The 17,490-nt window shown below is 41.2% G+C and overlaps 1 protein-coding gene across 1 annotated transcript in view; it reads right to left on the bottom strand.

The window, feature by feature from the left end:
* Window positions 1-17,138, bottom strand: part of LOC125124712 (uncharacterized) — a 108,527-nt gene extending 91,389 nt beyond the window's left edge. The window contains exons 1-2 of the mRNA XM_047774735.1: window positions 17,071-17,138; window positions 15,375-15,935 (exon numbers count right to left, since the gene is read on the bottom strand). Coding sequence (XP_047630691.1) covers window positions 15,375-15,935; window positions 17,071-17,138 — 629 coding nt within the window. The remainder of the gene's footprint in view (window positions 1-15,374; window positions 15,936-17,070) is intronic.
* Between the last annotated feature and the right edge of the window lie 352 nt (window positions 17,139-17,490).

Here is a 17,490-nt window from a genome sequence, read left to right as displayed (position 1 = left end):
CTTTTGCACAGTAAAACAAACTACCAACAAAACAAAAAGTCTGCCTATTGAATGGCAGAGGATTTACAAACAATATATAAGGTGCTAATATCCAAAATAAACATATAACTCAATACCAAAGAAATAAACAATTTTATTTAAAATGGATAGAGGATCTGAATAGATATTTTTCCAAAAAAAGATACACAGATGGCCAATAGGCACATGAAATGATGTTCAATACCACTAATCATCAAGGAAATGCAAACCAAAACCACAATGAGATATTGCCTCACACTAGTCAGAATGGCCACAATCAAAAAGACAGTAAATAACTGGTATTGGTGAGGATGTGGCGAAAAGGGAACCCTTGTGCATTGTTGGTGGGAATGTAAATGGGTGCAGCCACTATGGAAAATAGTATGGAGGGCCCTTTAAAAATTAAAATTATAACTACCACATAATCCAAAATTCTACTCCTGGGTATTTATTTCAAGAAAATTAAAACACTAATTTGGAAAGATATGCACCCCTAGGTTAATCATAGCAATATCTACAATAACCAAGATACGGCAGTAACCTAAGTGCCCATTGATAAATGAATGGACACACACACACACACACACACACTCAGCCATGAAAATGAAATCTTGCTATTTGTGACAACATGGATGGACCTAGAGGTTATTAAGTGAAATAAATCAGATGGAGAAAGACAAACATATGATTTCAGTCATATACCTAATATAAAAAAGAAAACAAATGAACCACCATAACAAGACAGAAAGAATCATAAATACAGAGAATAAACAGTGGTTGCCAGGGAGGAGGGTAAGGGGATGAGAGAAAAAGGTGGAGGAAATTAAAGAGTTACAAACTTTGGGGAGTTCCCGTCTGTGGTGCAGTGGTTAACGAATCCAACTAGGAACCATGAGGTTTCGGGTTCAATTCCTGCCTTGCTCAGTGGGTTAAGGATTTGGCATTGCCGTGAGCTGTGGTGTAGGTGGCAGACGCGGCTTGGATCCTGTATTGCTGTGGCTCTGGCGTACGCCGGTGGCTAAAACTCTGATTAGACCCCTAGCCTGGGAACCTCCATATGCCGCGGGAGCAGCCCAAGAAATGGCAAAAAGACAAAAAAAAAAAAAGAGAGTTACAAACTTTCAGTTATAAAATAAATGAGGTCCGAGCATAAAATATACAGCGTGGGGAATATAGTCAATAATAACATAATATTTTTGGTGACAGATGGTAGCCAGACATAGTAGTGATCATTCTATAATGTATAGAAAGATTGGGTCATTACGTTGTGCGGAGGAACTCACATAGTGTTGTTGTTCAAATATACTTCAAAAACTAACAAACTTATAGAAAAAGTGATCAGATTTCTAGTTTCCAGAGATGGAGGTGGAAGGAGGGGAAATTAGATGAGGTGGTCAAAAGGTACAAACTTCTAGTTATAAGGAGTTCCTGTTGTGGCGCAGCGGCAACGAATCCGACTAGGAACCATGAGGTTTCGGGTTCGAACCCTGGCCTTGCTCAGTGGGCTAAGGATCCGGTATTGCCATGAGCTGTGGAGTAGGTCGCAGATGCAGCTTGGATCTGGCGTTGCTGTGGCTGTGACGTAGGCTGGCAGCTATAGCTCTGAAGAGACCCCTCGCCTGGGAACCTCCGCATGCCTCGGGTGCAGCCCTAAAAAAACAAAAGATAAAACAAACAAAAAAACTTCTAGTTATAAGTAAGTACCAGGAATATAATGTACAACACGATAAGAATAATTGACACTGTTGTATGTTACATATGCAAGTTGTTAAGAGAGCAAATCCTTAGTGTTCTCATCGCAAGGAAAACATGTTTTTCCTCTTGCTTTTATTTTCTGTCTATATGCAATGACACATGATCACTAAACTCATTGCAGTAATCATTTCATGATGTATACAAGCCAAATCATTATGCTATGTACCTTAAACATATACAATGCTATATGCATATTATCTCGATAAAAGTAGAGGGTGGGAAAAGTCAATGGAATTTCTAAAGTTCTTTTAGAAGGGAAAAATGCCTGAAAATAGCCAAAATGTTTTTTCGGGGCTGAGGAGAAACAATGATGGAAGCCAGTCTATGTGGAATATTTAACCATGTTATGAAGGAGCAGTATTAATACAAGAACAAGCAGATCAATAAAAAGAAAGTGTAGTGGAGTTTCTGTCGTGGCGCAGTGGTTAACGAATCCGACTAGGAACCATGAGGTTGCGGGTTTGATCCCTGCCCTTGCTCAGTGGGTTAAGGATCCGGCATTGCCTGAGCTATGGTGTAGTTTGCAGACGCGGCTTGGATCCTGCGTTGCTGTGGCTCTGGCGTAGGCTGGCAGCTACAGCTCCGATTGGACCCCTAGCCTGGGAACCTCCATATGCCGTGGGAGTGGCCCAAGAAATGGCAAAAAAAAAAGACAAAAAAGAAAGAAAGAAAGAAAGAAAATGTAGTTATCTATAACACAAGCAAATGCACAGACTTTTAAAGTTAGCATATAATAAAGTATACTTTCAGATCATTACAGAAAGGATAGATTTATCAAACGAGATTAGGACAACTGAGTAACCATTTTGGGAAAAAATAATGTCTCCCGTTATGTAAACCATATACACATAAATTCCAGAAGAATTAGATATTTTTAAAATGAAACCATAAGGTAACTATAGGAAAATAAGGTCAATATTGCCTGCTGAACTCAATAGATAGAACCTTAATATGTGCAAAAGTAAAAGAAGAAAGGGACAGATTCGGTTTCATAAAAATTAAAATTTTTGTTTTACAAAAGATATCACAAAGAAGTTTTAAAAGGAAGCGGACATTGAGAGAAAACATTTGCAATCCCCAAAAAATTAATGTCCCTAATATACAAAGACTTCTTATAAACCAAAAAGAGAAATACATTCTCTAACAGAAAAACAAACAAAAAAACAAGCATTCACAAATGAGAAACACAGGTAGCCAATAAATAAATGAAAAAGATGTCCAAATTTACTAGGACTCAAAGAATTGTAAAGTTAGATAATGTGATGCCGTTATTCAGATGTCAGACTGATGAAGGCTAAAAAAGGTAATAATACGTAATGCTACTGAATATGTGAGGAAGTAGGCACTTTTATTGACTGCTGATGGCAAAGGAAATTCTAGAAGGTAATTAGTAATATATTAACCCAGATATTCAGACAAGGGTTTATTAGTTTTCTAGTGCTGCCATAACAAAGTACCATAGACTAGGTGGCTTAAACAGCAGAAATTTATTTTCTCTCGATTCTGGAGGCTAGAAGTCCAAGATCAAGGTGCTGATTTCATTCTGAGGTCATCCTCCTTAGCTTGTAGATGGCCATCTTCTCCCTGCGTCTTCTTCACAAGGTCTTCCCTCTGTGTGTGTCTGTGTCCTCATCTCCTCTTGTAAGAGCATCAGACGTGTTGGATTAGGGTCCACCCACAAAAGCCTCATTTAACCTAAATTATCTCTTTAAAGACCTTATCTCCAAATGTAGGCACTTCTACAGTCACAGGGTGTGAGTGTAGAACACCTCAGGAAGCCAGAGCCTCTGGATGGTGGGCTCTCCTGTTGGTCAGGGCTGCTCTGGGCCCCTCTGTCTGTGGGAGGGAGCAGGCCAGCAGGGAGGCCATCATCCAGAGCCACTTTGGCCGAAGTAAGGAAAGAGGTCATGATCTAGGATGACAGTTCCCGGACAGTAACATATTCCTTGCAACAAACTTATGAGCACAATATCCTCCTATAAAGCCCAGTTGTTTTCCTCCTCCCTTGAACCCTCCGAAATGCTTGGTACATTTCCCTGTTTCTGGTCCTGTGAATACTTATTACATTAGACCAAACACTCCTTAAAAGCAGTTATAATACCCACATCATTGTATGCCTCTCTGCATATACTGGGCATTCCATATATATATATTTGTCTTTTTAGGGCTGCACCTGTAGCATATGGGAGTTCCCAAGCTAGAGGTCAAATCGGAACTGTAGCTGCTTATAGGTCTACACTGAGCCACAGTAAGGGCTCCGAGCTGCGTCTGCGACCTACACCACAGCCCACGGCCCACATCAACGCCAGATCCTTAACCCCCTGAGTGAGGCCAGAGGTCGAACCTGCGCCCTCAAGGATACTAGTGAGGTTCGTTACCACTGAGCCACAGTGGAAACTCCTCAATAAATATTTAAAAATAAAAATTAATATCCTTAAACTTGATCTGGTGTAACAGTCCTCAGATGCTACAAGTACGGAAGATTCAGGAGGAATTTATAATGTAAAAAAAACAGTATGAATAACAAATTATTACTTCAAGGGAACCTGTATTTTATATGACCAAAATAAAGGGTTTCAACAAACTAATTTACACAGCAATTGTCTTCGTATTTTCCTCATTTCATGTCATTTTACTGATGGTAATTCTAGAGGCAGGTAAGCAAATAAGTAGAGATAGATTAACATGGGCACAAGTTTTTCTCTATTTTAGGAATGAGAAAAATCAAAATCCTATCATGCAAGTGTAGAAACAGGAACATAATTTTGTCTTAAGGCAGTATTAATCCATCAGTTCATTCATTCAACATTGATTTAACATCTACGTACACAGCATCTATGTACGAGGGTGTGAGAGATCCTGAGGCATGGTTGTTAACATTCATGAAGCTGGTAATTTGGTAGGCAAAAGAAGTTAAATAAAAGTTACCATAGTACAAGGTTGCAGACACAGCTCAGATCCCATGTAGCTGTGGCTGTGGTGTAGGCCAGCAGCTACAGCTCCGATTTGACCCCTAGCCTGGGAACCTCCATGTGCCCCCGGTGTGGTCCTAAAAAGACAAAAAAAAAAAAAAAAGAAAAAAGAAAAAAAAAGTTACTATAGTACAAATTAGGATTGAGCAATTCTCTTATTTTTATTTTATTCTTGGTTTCAAATGTTTGTTCACTGTAAATACCCAATAACCACAGAATAGGCTAAGAAGAGAGGACCATAAATATTAATTTGAAACCATATATATATTATATAAAATATGATTTTCGGCACACCTGCGGCATATGGAAGTTCCTAGGCTAGGGGTCAATTTGGAGCTACAGCTGCCAGCCTACACCACAGCCACAGCAATGCAGGATTCAAGCTGCATCTGTGACCAACACTGCAGCTCACAGCAGCAATGGACCCTTAGCCCACTGGGCAAGGCCAGGGATCGAACCCACATCCTCATGGATAATTGTTGGGTTCGTTACCACTGAGCCACTGAGGGAACTCCTACAGGAGGACTTTGTATTCACTAATCATGAACTTCTAATTTATCCCTCCCTCACCCCCTTCCCTCTGTCCTCCTTGGTAACCATTAGTTTATTTTCTTTGAGACTCTGTTTCCGTTTTGAAAATAAGTTCATTTGTATCATATTTTAGATTCCACATATAAGTGATATGATATTTGTGCTTTTCTGTCTGGTTTACTTCACTTAGTATGATAATCCCTTGGTCTATTCATGTTGCTACAAATGACATTATTTCATTGTTTTATGGCTGAGTAATATTCCATTGTATCCGTTCCTCTGTTAATGGACATTTAGATTTCCAGCTTCTAAATTGGACAAAATCTGATAAATCTTTTTCTAAATATTCTGGAGTTCCCGTCGTGGCACAGTGGAAATGAATCCGACTAGGAACCATGAGGTTTTGGGTTCGATCCCTGGCCTTGCTCAGTGTGTTAAGGATTTGGCCTTGCTGTGAGCTGTGGTGTAGGCCAGCAGCTATAGCTCCGATTCGATCCCTGGCCTGGGAACTTCCACATGCCATGGGTGCAGCCCTAAAAAGGAAAAAGAAAAAAAAAAAACTTTTTCTAAATATTCTAAAGTGTTTGAAATTACCATTACACACGAACAATTTTATTTATTTGATGAATACCTAGTAAGTTTCTATTACATGTCGGGTGCTGAGTTAGTGAAGACAAAAGGCAAGAAAAGTATAGTCTCTGCCTTTGGGTGTGGGGAGCAAAGGAGTGGAAACAGCGAGAATATCAAATGTGAGCTGTGCTGGCCGAGGAGGGTGTGTAAGGTGTTGAGGCATGAGGGGAGGTCTCCAGAAAGACCAAGCTGCATGAGAATTGAGACTAGAAGAAATAAGGTGCTCATCAGGCAGACAAGGGGGAGAGAAGGGGACTTACAGAAGGAGCTGCAGGTGAGAAGCACAGCCTTTTCGAACAGCTGGGCATGCTGGGGGAGGGAGCGTGAAAGAATGCTAGAGGGGATGGAGTCACTGTGCCAGATGGCCAGGTGCTTCAAATCTAATGGCTCTAGAGGATCTGAGCTTATGTGTAAGGGACACAGGCAACTGTTGAAAGACTTTAAGAAGAGCTGACTGTTCAGTTTTGTGTTACAGAAAAATGACTTCAGGATCCATGCAGAGGGGCTCCAAGGAGCCGAGCCTGCAGGATAGGACCCTAGGATAATAATGCTCATTTAGTCAACAAGAGGAAGGAATTTAGGAAACCAGAAAGGGGAGATGAGCAGCAATGATGTCATCCTTTGCTTATAATAACTATAAAACCACCAACATGTTTTTAGAAGAGTACATGCTTCCCCAACAACATTCTCACAGTGATTTCTGCCTTGTCTATTGTGAAATACACTCAGGTGAAGACTCTACAGGACATGAAACTATCAAAGTAAAACTCTTGCCTAAGAAGCATTAACCTCTAATGCAGAATATTCTGTTAAGCTTGTTAGTCTCAGAAAGAAGTTGTGATTTTTTTGTAAGTGAAAATTCCTGACACTTAAAGGAAACATAGTTCCATTTTTGCAAAGGCCTTCCTTCACCCTGTGTTTATACTTCCTGCATCTCTATCACGAATGCCAAGTGTGCTGAACTATGAAACAATGGACAGCAGGTGTCTTAATCTACAGCGCTTGCCATGACATTGAATAGACGTCCAATTAACACCAACATCAAGTCTAAGATTCGTTTTCAAGTATCTTCTATATGATGGTACGAACGCTTAAAAAATTAAACAAAGAGCTCATCTAGCTAGAGTTTTCCAAGCAAAAGTTTTACAGCTAAATAGTCAACTGAGAGCCACACTTAAACTCAGCTAACAAGTGTCACATCAGACAAACACATTGGTTGGTCTAGCAATGTGTTCCATTTACATTTTCACTCTGTCAAAGGATGGGGATCCAAATGTTTGAAAAATGAAGAGGTCCAGAGAGTCCTTCTGCCTACCCAACTCTTTCCCCCATCAATTAGAGTCATCAATAATCAACCGCACAAATTTAGTAATTACTCATTTACATATTTAAACTGACATTTTGAAATGACAATGAAAAGCTGACAATTAACTGTTCTCTAAGGAAATGCCCTTTCTCTCCATATGGTTTCTACTCTGGGATGAACACTTAAAGAGATTTTCAATTTACCAAACAACAGAGAGTCTCCCCAGCTGAGACCCCTGTGGAAATTCATTTAGAATGCAAATGTCTCACCTTCTGTACCAAGAATTTAAATGCCATTCCCACTGATGCTAGGAAGCCAGTGTTAAAATGAAAATTCATCTGCACCATAGACCTTGGGTAAATTAAACAGAAAATAACTTTAAGGCCTTTGGGGTTTTCATAGGTTTTCTTATGTTAGCTGCACAGCATATATGGTAAAAAAGGTAAGGGCCTGTGGTAAGGGCCACAGGTTCATTCCTGTGCCTCAGAGGCTATGTTATCTTGGCTCCTTGTCTTAAAATAAAGATTTAATTCCTGTTGCAAGAATTAAATGAGATAATTTATGGACTAACTGGTTGTAAACTATAAATCTATAACATTTGCTAATATTAAGTTGGGTGTTCACTAATATGCTGATTCCAAATTAAAAGACTGTAAAAATAAAGGGCTGATGGGGAAAAAAAAATCCTGAAAAATACAGTTATTAAAAAATGCATGTGAACAAACCTGATCTATAGATTCGACACAAACACAATTAAATATCCCTACTACCTGTTTTGAAGAAATTGACAAGCTGATCCCAAAATGTGTATGGGAACTCAGAGGACTACAGACAGCCAATCTTAAGAAGAATAACACTGAAGGATTCACATTGCTCAATTTCTTTTCTTTTCTTTTCTTTTCTGTCTTGTTAGGGTTGCACACACGTCCAGGCTAGGGGTCCAATAGGACCTGCAGCCGCCAGCCTACACCAGAGCCACAGCAACACTGGATCCAAGCCATGTCTGCAAACTACTTCACAGTTCACAGCAATGCTGGACCCTTAACCCACTGAGCAAGGCCAGGGATCGAACCAGTGTCCTCATGGATGCTAGTCAGGTTCGTTAACCACTGATCCACAATGATAACTCCACATTCCTCAATTTCAAAATGTATAGCAAAGCAACAGTATTCAAAATGGTGTGGTACTGGTATAAGGCTGGACATATGTGTTAATGGAGAAGAACTGAGAGTCCGGAAATAAACTCTTAGGTTTATGGTCAATTGATTGTTGACAAGAGTGGGAAACAATAGTCATGTTAAAACAACTTGATATTCACACCCCAAAGAATGAACTTGGACCCCTTTCTTCACTCCATAAACAAAAATAAACCTGAAATGGATTATGGACCTAAATATAAGCACTAAATCTAAAAAACTCTTAAAAGAAAACTTACAAGCGAATCCCTGTGACCTTGGGTTCAAAACCTTCTTGGATATGACACCAAAACATAAGCAACTAAAGGTCGCATAATGTATGATTCCATTTACATGAAATATCCATTATGGCAACTCTCTAGAGACAGAAAATAGATTAATGGTTGCCTAGGGCTGGGGAGGTTGGGGCAAAATGTGGAATAACTGCTCAAGGGTACAGGGCTTCTAGCTAAGGTGATGAAATGTCCTAAAATTGATTATGATGATGGTTGCACAACTCTGTGGATATACTAAAAACACTGAATTGTATACCTTAAATAGGTGAATTGTATTGTATGCAAGGTTTATCTCAACAAAGTTGCTTCAAAAATAAGCCAAAGACAAAATTCCTGCTGTGGTGCAATGGGATTGGCAGCGTCTCTACAGCACCAGGATGCAGGTTTGAGCCCCGGTCCTACACAGTAGGTTAAAAGATCCATTGTTGCTGCAGCTATGACGTAGGTTGCAACTGCAGCTCAGATCTGATCCCTGGCCTGGGAACTCCATATGCCATGGGGCATCCAAAAAAAGAAAAAAAACAAAAAACAAAAAACAAAGAAATGAATGTTCAAAGCAGCATCAAATTGTAGTCAAGACCCTCACATAGTTTGATAGGTACATAAAATGGTGTGTTCCAGTCCATATGGCATCCTAGATTTAATGAAATTCCAAAGTAAATAATTACAAACAACCTAAATGCCAAACAATAAGGGTATAAGAGGATAACAGAATATTATAATTACGAATCACGTTTTCAATCATTTTTGGAGGGTGGTAGCTTTATTGAGATATAATCCACATAACATAAAACTCACTCACTCAAGTAAAGTATACAGTCTAATTTTTTTAAAAAAATATATATTCCTAAAGTTGTGCAACTATGGTCAACTTCAGCAGATTTCCATCATCGAAAAAGAAATCCTATACACTAACGACCATCCTTCAATCCCTCCATTACCCACACCACTTAGCAACCATTAATCTTCTTTCTGTCTATATATTCTGGACATGTCATATATGTGGGAACATGTAATGTACGGTCTTTTGTGACTGGCTTCTTTCATAGCATAATGTTTTCAAAGTCTATCCACATCACAGCATATTTCACTCCTTCATTCCTTTTTATGAGTGAATAATATTCCATTGCATGGAGTACACCACATCTTATTTATTTATTTATCAGCTGATAAACATTTGGGTTGTCTACATCTGTTGACTATTCTCAATAATGCTGCTGAATATCTGCGCACAAGTTTATGTAAGGACATATGTTTTCAGTTCTCTTACAATATATACCTAGGAGTAGAATTGCTGGATCATGTGGTAATTCTGTGTTTACATTTATGAGGGACTGCTATTACTTTCCAAAGTGGCTGCACCATTTCATGCTCCTACCAGCAGTATTTGAAGATTTCAATTTCTCCACATCCTGTCAACACTTGTTATTTTCTGCATTTTTGATTATAGCCATCCTAGTGGGTTTAAAGTAGCGTTGTATTATTTGTTTGATTTCTCCTTTCTCTGGTGGCTAATGATGTTGAACATCTTTTTAATGTGCTTATTGGCCATTTGTATATCTTCTTTGGAGAAAAGTCCATTCAGATCCTTTACCCATTTTTAATTAGGTTATTTATCTTTTCATTGCTGAGTTGCAAGATTTCTTTATATAATCTAGATGCAAATTCTTCATCAAATATATGATTTGCAAATACTTTGTCCCATCTTTTACACTGTCATTCATTCTTTTGATAGAGTCACTTGAAGCATTGTTTTAAAAACCTCAGGAAGCCCAATACGTCTAGCTTTCTTATGCAGCCTACACTTTTGGTATCACATATAAGGATCCATTGCCAATGTAGTTCCCATTGTGGCTTAGTAGTAATGAACCCAACTAATATCCATGAGGACACGGGTTTGATTCCTGGTCCCGCTCATTGGGTTAAGGATCCGGCATTGCTATGAGCTGTGGTGTAGGTTGCAAACACACCTCGGATCCCACATTGCTGTGGTTGTGGTGTAGGCCAGCAGTTATATCTCTGAATCAACCCCTAGCCTGGGAACTTCCATAAGCAGCCCTAAAAAAAGGCACACACAAAAAAAAATCCGTTGCCAAATCCAAGATGACAAAGATTTTGTTCTATGTTTTCTTCTAAGCGTTTAATAGTTTTTGTTTTTACATTTTAACTTTTTGATCCATCTGAATTAATTTTTGTATATGAGGAATTGAGGAATACATACGTTTTGTATATGAGGAATATACATTTTTATATGTGAGAAAAGTATTCCACCTTCACTCTTTTACATGTGGCTATCACGTTGTCCTGGCACCATTTGTTGAAAAGTCTATTTTTTCTCCCTTGATTCTGATAATTTTGTCTTGGCATGCTTGTTGAAAATCAATTCACTGAAGACATTTGGGTTTATTTTTGGACTCTCAGTTTATTTCACTGATCTATATGTCTATTCCTTTGTCAGCTGGGATTCTGAGAAAGATTATACTGAATCTATGGATCAGTGTGGGAGAATACTGCCATCATAACAATATTAAATCTCCCTATTCATGAAAGTGAGATGTCTTCCCTTTTATCCAATCATTTTTAAAGCACTGGAGGAAGGATATGATGTGGACATGCCACCAGGAAAATAGAAATGATAGTCCTCAGTTATGGGATAATGGATGATTTTGACTTTATTTTTATATATTTCCATATTTTCCAAATTTTCAGCAGCAAAAACATCTTTTATATAACTGGAAAGAAGCTATTTTTAAAGGAAAATATTATATACTTAAATATCCTCACATTTCAAGTATTTCATAAACATGGAATATGCTTAGAAATGAAAATACTTGAAAGATTTTTCAATATAGATGAACATATTGCTGTTTTATTTTTAGTTATCTATTCCTCAGAATTTACTGATTGGATGCTATATGGCAAATACAGTGCTAGATCCTGAGGGTACTGGTTTAACAAAACAGACATGATTTTGGCCTTCATGAAGGCTACATCTAGTGGGAGAATGATGATAAATGGGCAAACGAGGTAGCAAACTGAAATGTAATTACGAGGTGTAGGGAAGGCTTCGGAAGAAGGCCACTGGGACGGTGAGGGAGAGTAATGCTGGGGTAGAGCTAACTCACTTTGACACAGTGCTCATGGAAGGGCTCTCTAAGGCGGACAATGTTTGAGCTGAGGCTCAGGGGCTAAATATAAATGTAATTGTTAGCTATTTGCCTAAATGTTCAACATAAATATTTTCTTAAATGGAAGGATAAAAACAAGGAGCTCCTGTTGTGGCTCAGCAGGTTAAGGACCTGATGCTGTCTTGCCAAGGAGGTAGGTTCGATCCTTGGCCTTGCTTAATGGCTTAAGGATGTGGCATTGATGCAGGCTGCAGTGCAGGTTGCAGATGGGGCTCAGACCCCGTGCTGCTGTGGCTGTAGCATAGCCTGGCAGCTGTAGCTCCAATTTGACTCCTAGCCCAGGAACTTCCGTGTGTTGCAGATGCAGCCATAAAAAAAGAAAAAGGAAAATAAAAAACCTGAAGGGTAAGAATGAGACACCTTAAAATTCCAAAAGGAAATTAATTTCAACAAATAGAATAAAACCACCATCTCCTATAACATAATAAATAGGGATCCCCAAACTCAATACTACAAAGGTGGGGTTAAATCATCGTAAGGTTGATGAATGCACCAGAAGAGTCTGCTGTGGTCACACTGTGCACAACCAAAATCCTGCCCTGTACAGGCTGTGGCTTGGTTCCACCTGATGGTTGTTGTCTGTGCCAGCTAAAGCATTCATGGGAGTGATTCTGGGTCCCTCTGGCAGGCTGGGAGTTCCTGGGCAGAGCAGCAGTTCCAGAAACCTCTAGTTAGCTAATGCCTTTTTTTGGCAGCCTGACGGGGAAGGCTGAGCCAAGAGAATATTCAAGACAAAAACCCTAACTTTCTGTCTTTCTTTCTTTTTCTTTCTTTCTTTCTTTTTTTTTTTTTTTTTTTGCTTTTTTAGGGACACACCTGTGACATATGGCAGTTCCCAGGCTAGAGGTCAAATCGGAGCGACAGCTGCCAGCCTATACCACAGCTACAGCATCACGGGATCTGCGCTGCATCTGTGACCGACACCACAGCCCACGGCAAAGCCAGGTCCTATCCCACTGAGCAAGGCCAGGATCAAACCCATATCCTCATAGATACTAGTTGGATTTGCTACCACTGATACCGCTGTGGAGCTGCTGCCTCAGTCTGGCTGGCCCACCTCCAGGCTTCTAGGTGTGAAAGTCAATCCTTATTTGAGTGTGATTAGATTTCTGTTATACAAAGCCAAACCAAAATCCTAAGTGGGTACAGCTATTTACCATTAGTATAAACTTGACATCTATTGAAGAATTCAAGGTTTTTAAGGTTTTAAAGTAGAAAGCCCAATGCTCATGTTTACTAAAAGAGAAAATTCACCACATTCCACACCTTACTTCCCACTGTAGAGGGGTCAGTAAAGTCATTAAACAGGGACAGCACAAAGGAGTGACATTGGAGAGGGAGTCATTATTTTCATTAACCCCATTCCTCAAGCCATACCAAATAAACATATATTCCAGTAAAACTGTGCTTGCTATGTAAACACAGTTCTAAACAATTTTTTGTGTGTGTGCCTCTTTCAATAAGATTGCCACCCTGACCTCCTATATGGAAATTTCGTCATAGCCTAAAAAAAACTTTCAGAGCAACTCTACCCACAGTTAAAGTTCTGGCTTTGGGTCCACAACTGCACATACCATCCAACTTTTAAGCAGTTATATTAAGGAGATGTGGCTCAAAGAATAATAACAGTTTTCCCCACTTTTGCCCAACCTTCATCTAAAATTCCTTCTTTAACATCATGCCCTTACAGTGCTTCAATCTCCAAAACAAAATTCTCAACCCATGCTTAAAATTGTCATCATCCTTCAGTGTTCATACAGCCCCCATTCAAAATAACATGAGTAATAAGAATTAGCATAACTGATTCCAACACCACAGCCCACGGCAATGCCAGATCCTATCCCACTGAGCAAGGCCAGGGAACAAACCCATGTCCTCATGGATACATTAATATATATAATGTAGTTCAGATGAAGCAACATATTAATAGGAATAATATTAGGAATAATAGGAATAGAGGAAGGGAAGGAGCAAATTCTGCTAGTTTCCTGTATGCACTCTTGCCCACGTAAAATTAAATTCTCTTTGCATTCCAACATGAAAAATAGTCTTTCTTATTGCAGATGAGATAATGGCCTTTCAAGTAGGAAAACAATAATAATCTAAACTAGATCATGAAATTTTTATCCTAGAAAAACAGAGAAAGACTTTTCAGATAAAAATCTACATGTGATCAACTAGAGTTACATTTTTTTTCATTTCAGAATAGAATTACTCCATGAAGTTTTCTGATATCTTTCTAACGTTTCCCAATGAAACGTTAGAAAAGTAAGAAAATTCATAACATTTTTACTTCATAAAAGTAATAAGAATTAGCATAATTGAGTCGACTCCCAAATAAATAACTACTTTTTAAATGTTAAATTATTTTACATGTCAAATCATCTCGGATTTTTAAACATTTGGGGGTGGGGAAGGATTCCCCATTTTTTTTTTTTTCCCCTCTCTCTAGGTAGCCAAGGACAATTAGCAGGAGGTATCCTGGGATTTTCAGAAGATCTCCAGCATCATCAAGACAAAGGCTAAAGAAACATGTGATACACAATTTAGACTGCCTACTCCCCTGAAGGCAATTCAAATTTCGGCGGGTACAGTCATGGGAGCCCTGTGGCATTCTCTCATACACGCACACCGTAAAACAGGGCCTTCTTCACCATCAGTGTCTGATAGGTGACAAAAATGTGGGTAGAAGTAATTATTTTGCCAAGCGCTGAGGCTTGATGTTGCAACACCGCCCCTATAGGAGAGCTGGAAGCAAGCACTGCGAGGGTAGCGAGTGGTCGCGCACAGACGCTGCGAGACCCCTCCCGGGCCCACCTGGTCACAGCGAGAAGCCGGCGTAGGGAGTATGCCAGCCTCACCCCTAAACCCCCAGTCTGCGCCTGAGCGCTTCGTTCCTTTCAGGTTAATACGTTTCAATCTGCACCGAGTGGCAAACTATGCCCGTTCTTTGGGTTCCAAAGTTTGGAACGCAGGGGCTCTGCGTCACATGAAAGTTTTTCACAGCCTGTTTTCATATTCAACTCTGTTGCTCAGAGCGCATCCCTATCCTGGTCCAGCCAAGGGTCTGCCCACCGAGCAACCGGACAAGATCGCTGCCCAGAGGCCACAGCGTCTTGACACCTAGAAAGAAGCCCGAGGCTGCAGTGCAGTCTCTTCTACCTTCTACGTGGGACAAGTAGCCAGAACACGTTTGCCCACCAGTAAGAGCGCAGGAGTCCGGGGGAAGGACCCGCATCCCAAAGAGATGTCTCCCAAAGCCCAGACAAAGACGGCACTGGAAAAAGTTGGATCAACTGGCACCCCCAGAAGACGAGCAGAACAGCCCCCTCGGCCCGCCTCAGTGGCCGAACTGTCGACGCGCTCTCAGAGTCGCAGCCAACTCTTCCCGTGAGCTTCTGAGCAACTTGCGGAAAGTTGGGGCGAGGGGACGGAGGAGGGGTCAAGGGCAGCGCCGAGAGGCTCATCACGACGCATCCGGTTTCACGGACCTCCCCGAGTACCTGCTAATGTAGCCGTCGCCGTCGCCGTCGCATGTCTGGAAGAGGCGCCGCATCCTCTCCTCCTCGCCCGTGCTGGACGTGTCGCTGCTGCTGCTGCCGCCGCGGCCGCCGCCGCTACTGCCGCCGCTGGCGCTCCCCGCCGCGGCCGCCATCATGCGTCCGCTCGCTGCTCGCGAGGCGGAGGACGCGCGGCCGCAGGAGGAATCCGCGAGGCGCACAAGCTGCTTCCAGCCCCGAACCTGCCTGACGACGGAGCATGCCCAGTGGCCGCCGGGGCGCTCCGGGAGAGGGATTCCACCTCTCCGGGTTTTGCCCGGGCTTGGAAGATGGGCGCTCTGCAGTCGCGGGAGTAGACACCTTAGGGGAGAGGGAGGAGGGAAGGTGGGTCGTGGAGTCAGGGAAGTGAGGGTGGCGATGGGGACGCGAGGGGAGGCCCTCGGGAAGGTGGTCAGGTCAGTGTCTCCGGCTACGACGCGGGCCCCTGACACCTGGGGAAGGCTTCGGGCGGAGGGCTGGCGTTCTCTGGGCAGAACTCTTTGGACTGCTCCCTGTTGTGGATCTCTTTTTTAAGATAAAGAAAAACACTGCCGTTTTTGCGAACTCCTGGTCCCTGTCTGCTGGATTGCGCTGAATTCTGTAGCCCCAAATGAAACCCGGATTGGCTAGTTTTATAAATTCATTTTTAACACCTGTCAGGAAATCTGACCCTCCTTAGGTCTCCCGCACTAGACCGAGGATCATTTGCGCTCCTACGTGGCATTGTGCACGTTTGTCCATTTCCGGAAATGGCACGCTCTCCTGACATGGCTAGAATTTGCCACATCAGGTTAAATAACATCAAAAGGGAACCTAATAAGTCTCACTTGATCCACACCAAAGGCCTGAAAGATGTCTATTATTGTCAACTCTTATGACTTAGTAAAGTATCTCATAGAATTGACTTGGTTATAAAATAAGACCGTATACAATGCACTTAGGGCAATGCCTGGTACCGACTGTGATCAATAAATGTTAGCTCTCATTATCTCCAACTTACAGATAAGAAAATTGAGGCACCTGAACTTACTTAAGGCTCTGGGCTTAGTGTCAGGACAAAGGCCAGGCTAGGCTGGCCGTCTTACTCCAGAACAGGAGCCCTTAAACATGGCAGTATCCTTCCACCACAGCAGATGGGGAACCACAAGGAGCCAATTTGTGGTTCCATGAATGACTCGTTATTCTGTCCCAGACTTTCTGCCAGAGGTTATGAAATCCTGCGGTAGTTTTAAAACACATCTGCAGATTCTTTGGTGCATCTCTCATCAAGAGGTGGAGTCTGTCGCCTCCCCTCCAACCCAAGAGGACCTTTGCGCCTGTCTTGACTTCCCAGGCCAGGTTAGAAAAGACAATAGAGATTCAATTTGGCTCTATCACTGGGACATAGAGAGACCATGTAGAGACATAAAGAAATGCCCTAGGAGCCTCAGGGGTGTGAGGCTTTCCAGCCCAGGTGCTACACATGAGTGAGCGAGTGAGTGCATCTTCCCAGGATACTAGCCCTTCCCAGGATACTAGCCCTGTCACAACTGCATGAGAAACCCTGAGCAAAAAGTTATTTGAGCCCAGCCAACGCCCAGAGATATTAAAAGGATTGGGTTTTAAGCCACTAAGTTTTGAGCTGATTTATCACACAACAATAACTGGAATATGTCCATACGTCTTGAGACTGTCTGCCAGTTCAGAAGCAAAGTGTCTCTGCCCTCTGTTCTCCTGTTTCTGCTCCATCCGCCCATTCCTACTTTAGTTCATTTTAATTTTGTAAGTGCCCCGTATTTCAGGACACTTATAATCTTAAGATGAACAGTATGCCATCTTAGAAAAGTCTTGCCAATATACCCAATATTATTTGCTTAAAAGATACTATTATCAATATAGATATTCCTGTCCATAACAGAATGAGGACCAATGCCTGTTTCAATCAATAAACATGTAAAATCTTTATTTTTCTAATTTTTCACAGAATAAAACTTTTCTTGTCATTTGACAATAAACACCCAGACAGGAGTTGTTACCCTCAAGCTCTCCTAAATAATCGATAGTTTGGGAAAACAAAAGAAAAAAGCATTCTTATAAATAT

This window comes from Phacochoerus africanus, chromosome 4 (genome assembly GCF_016906955.1).
Source record: "Phacochoerus africanus isolate WHEZ1 chromosome 4, ROS_Pafr_v1, whole genome shotgun sequence".
Taxonomy (NCBI): Eukaryota; Metazoa; Chordata; class Mammalia; order Artiodactyla; family Suidae; genus Phacochoerus; species Phacochoerus africanus.
This window is presented reverse-complemented; position numbering and strand designations above follow the sequence as displayed.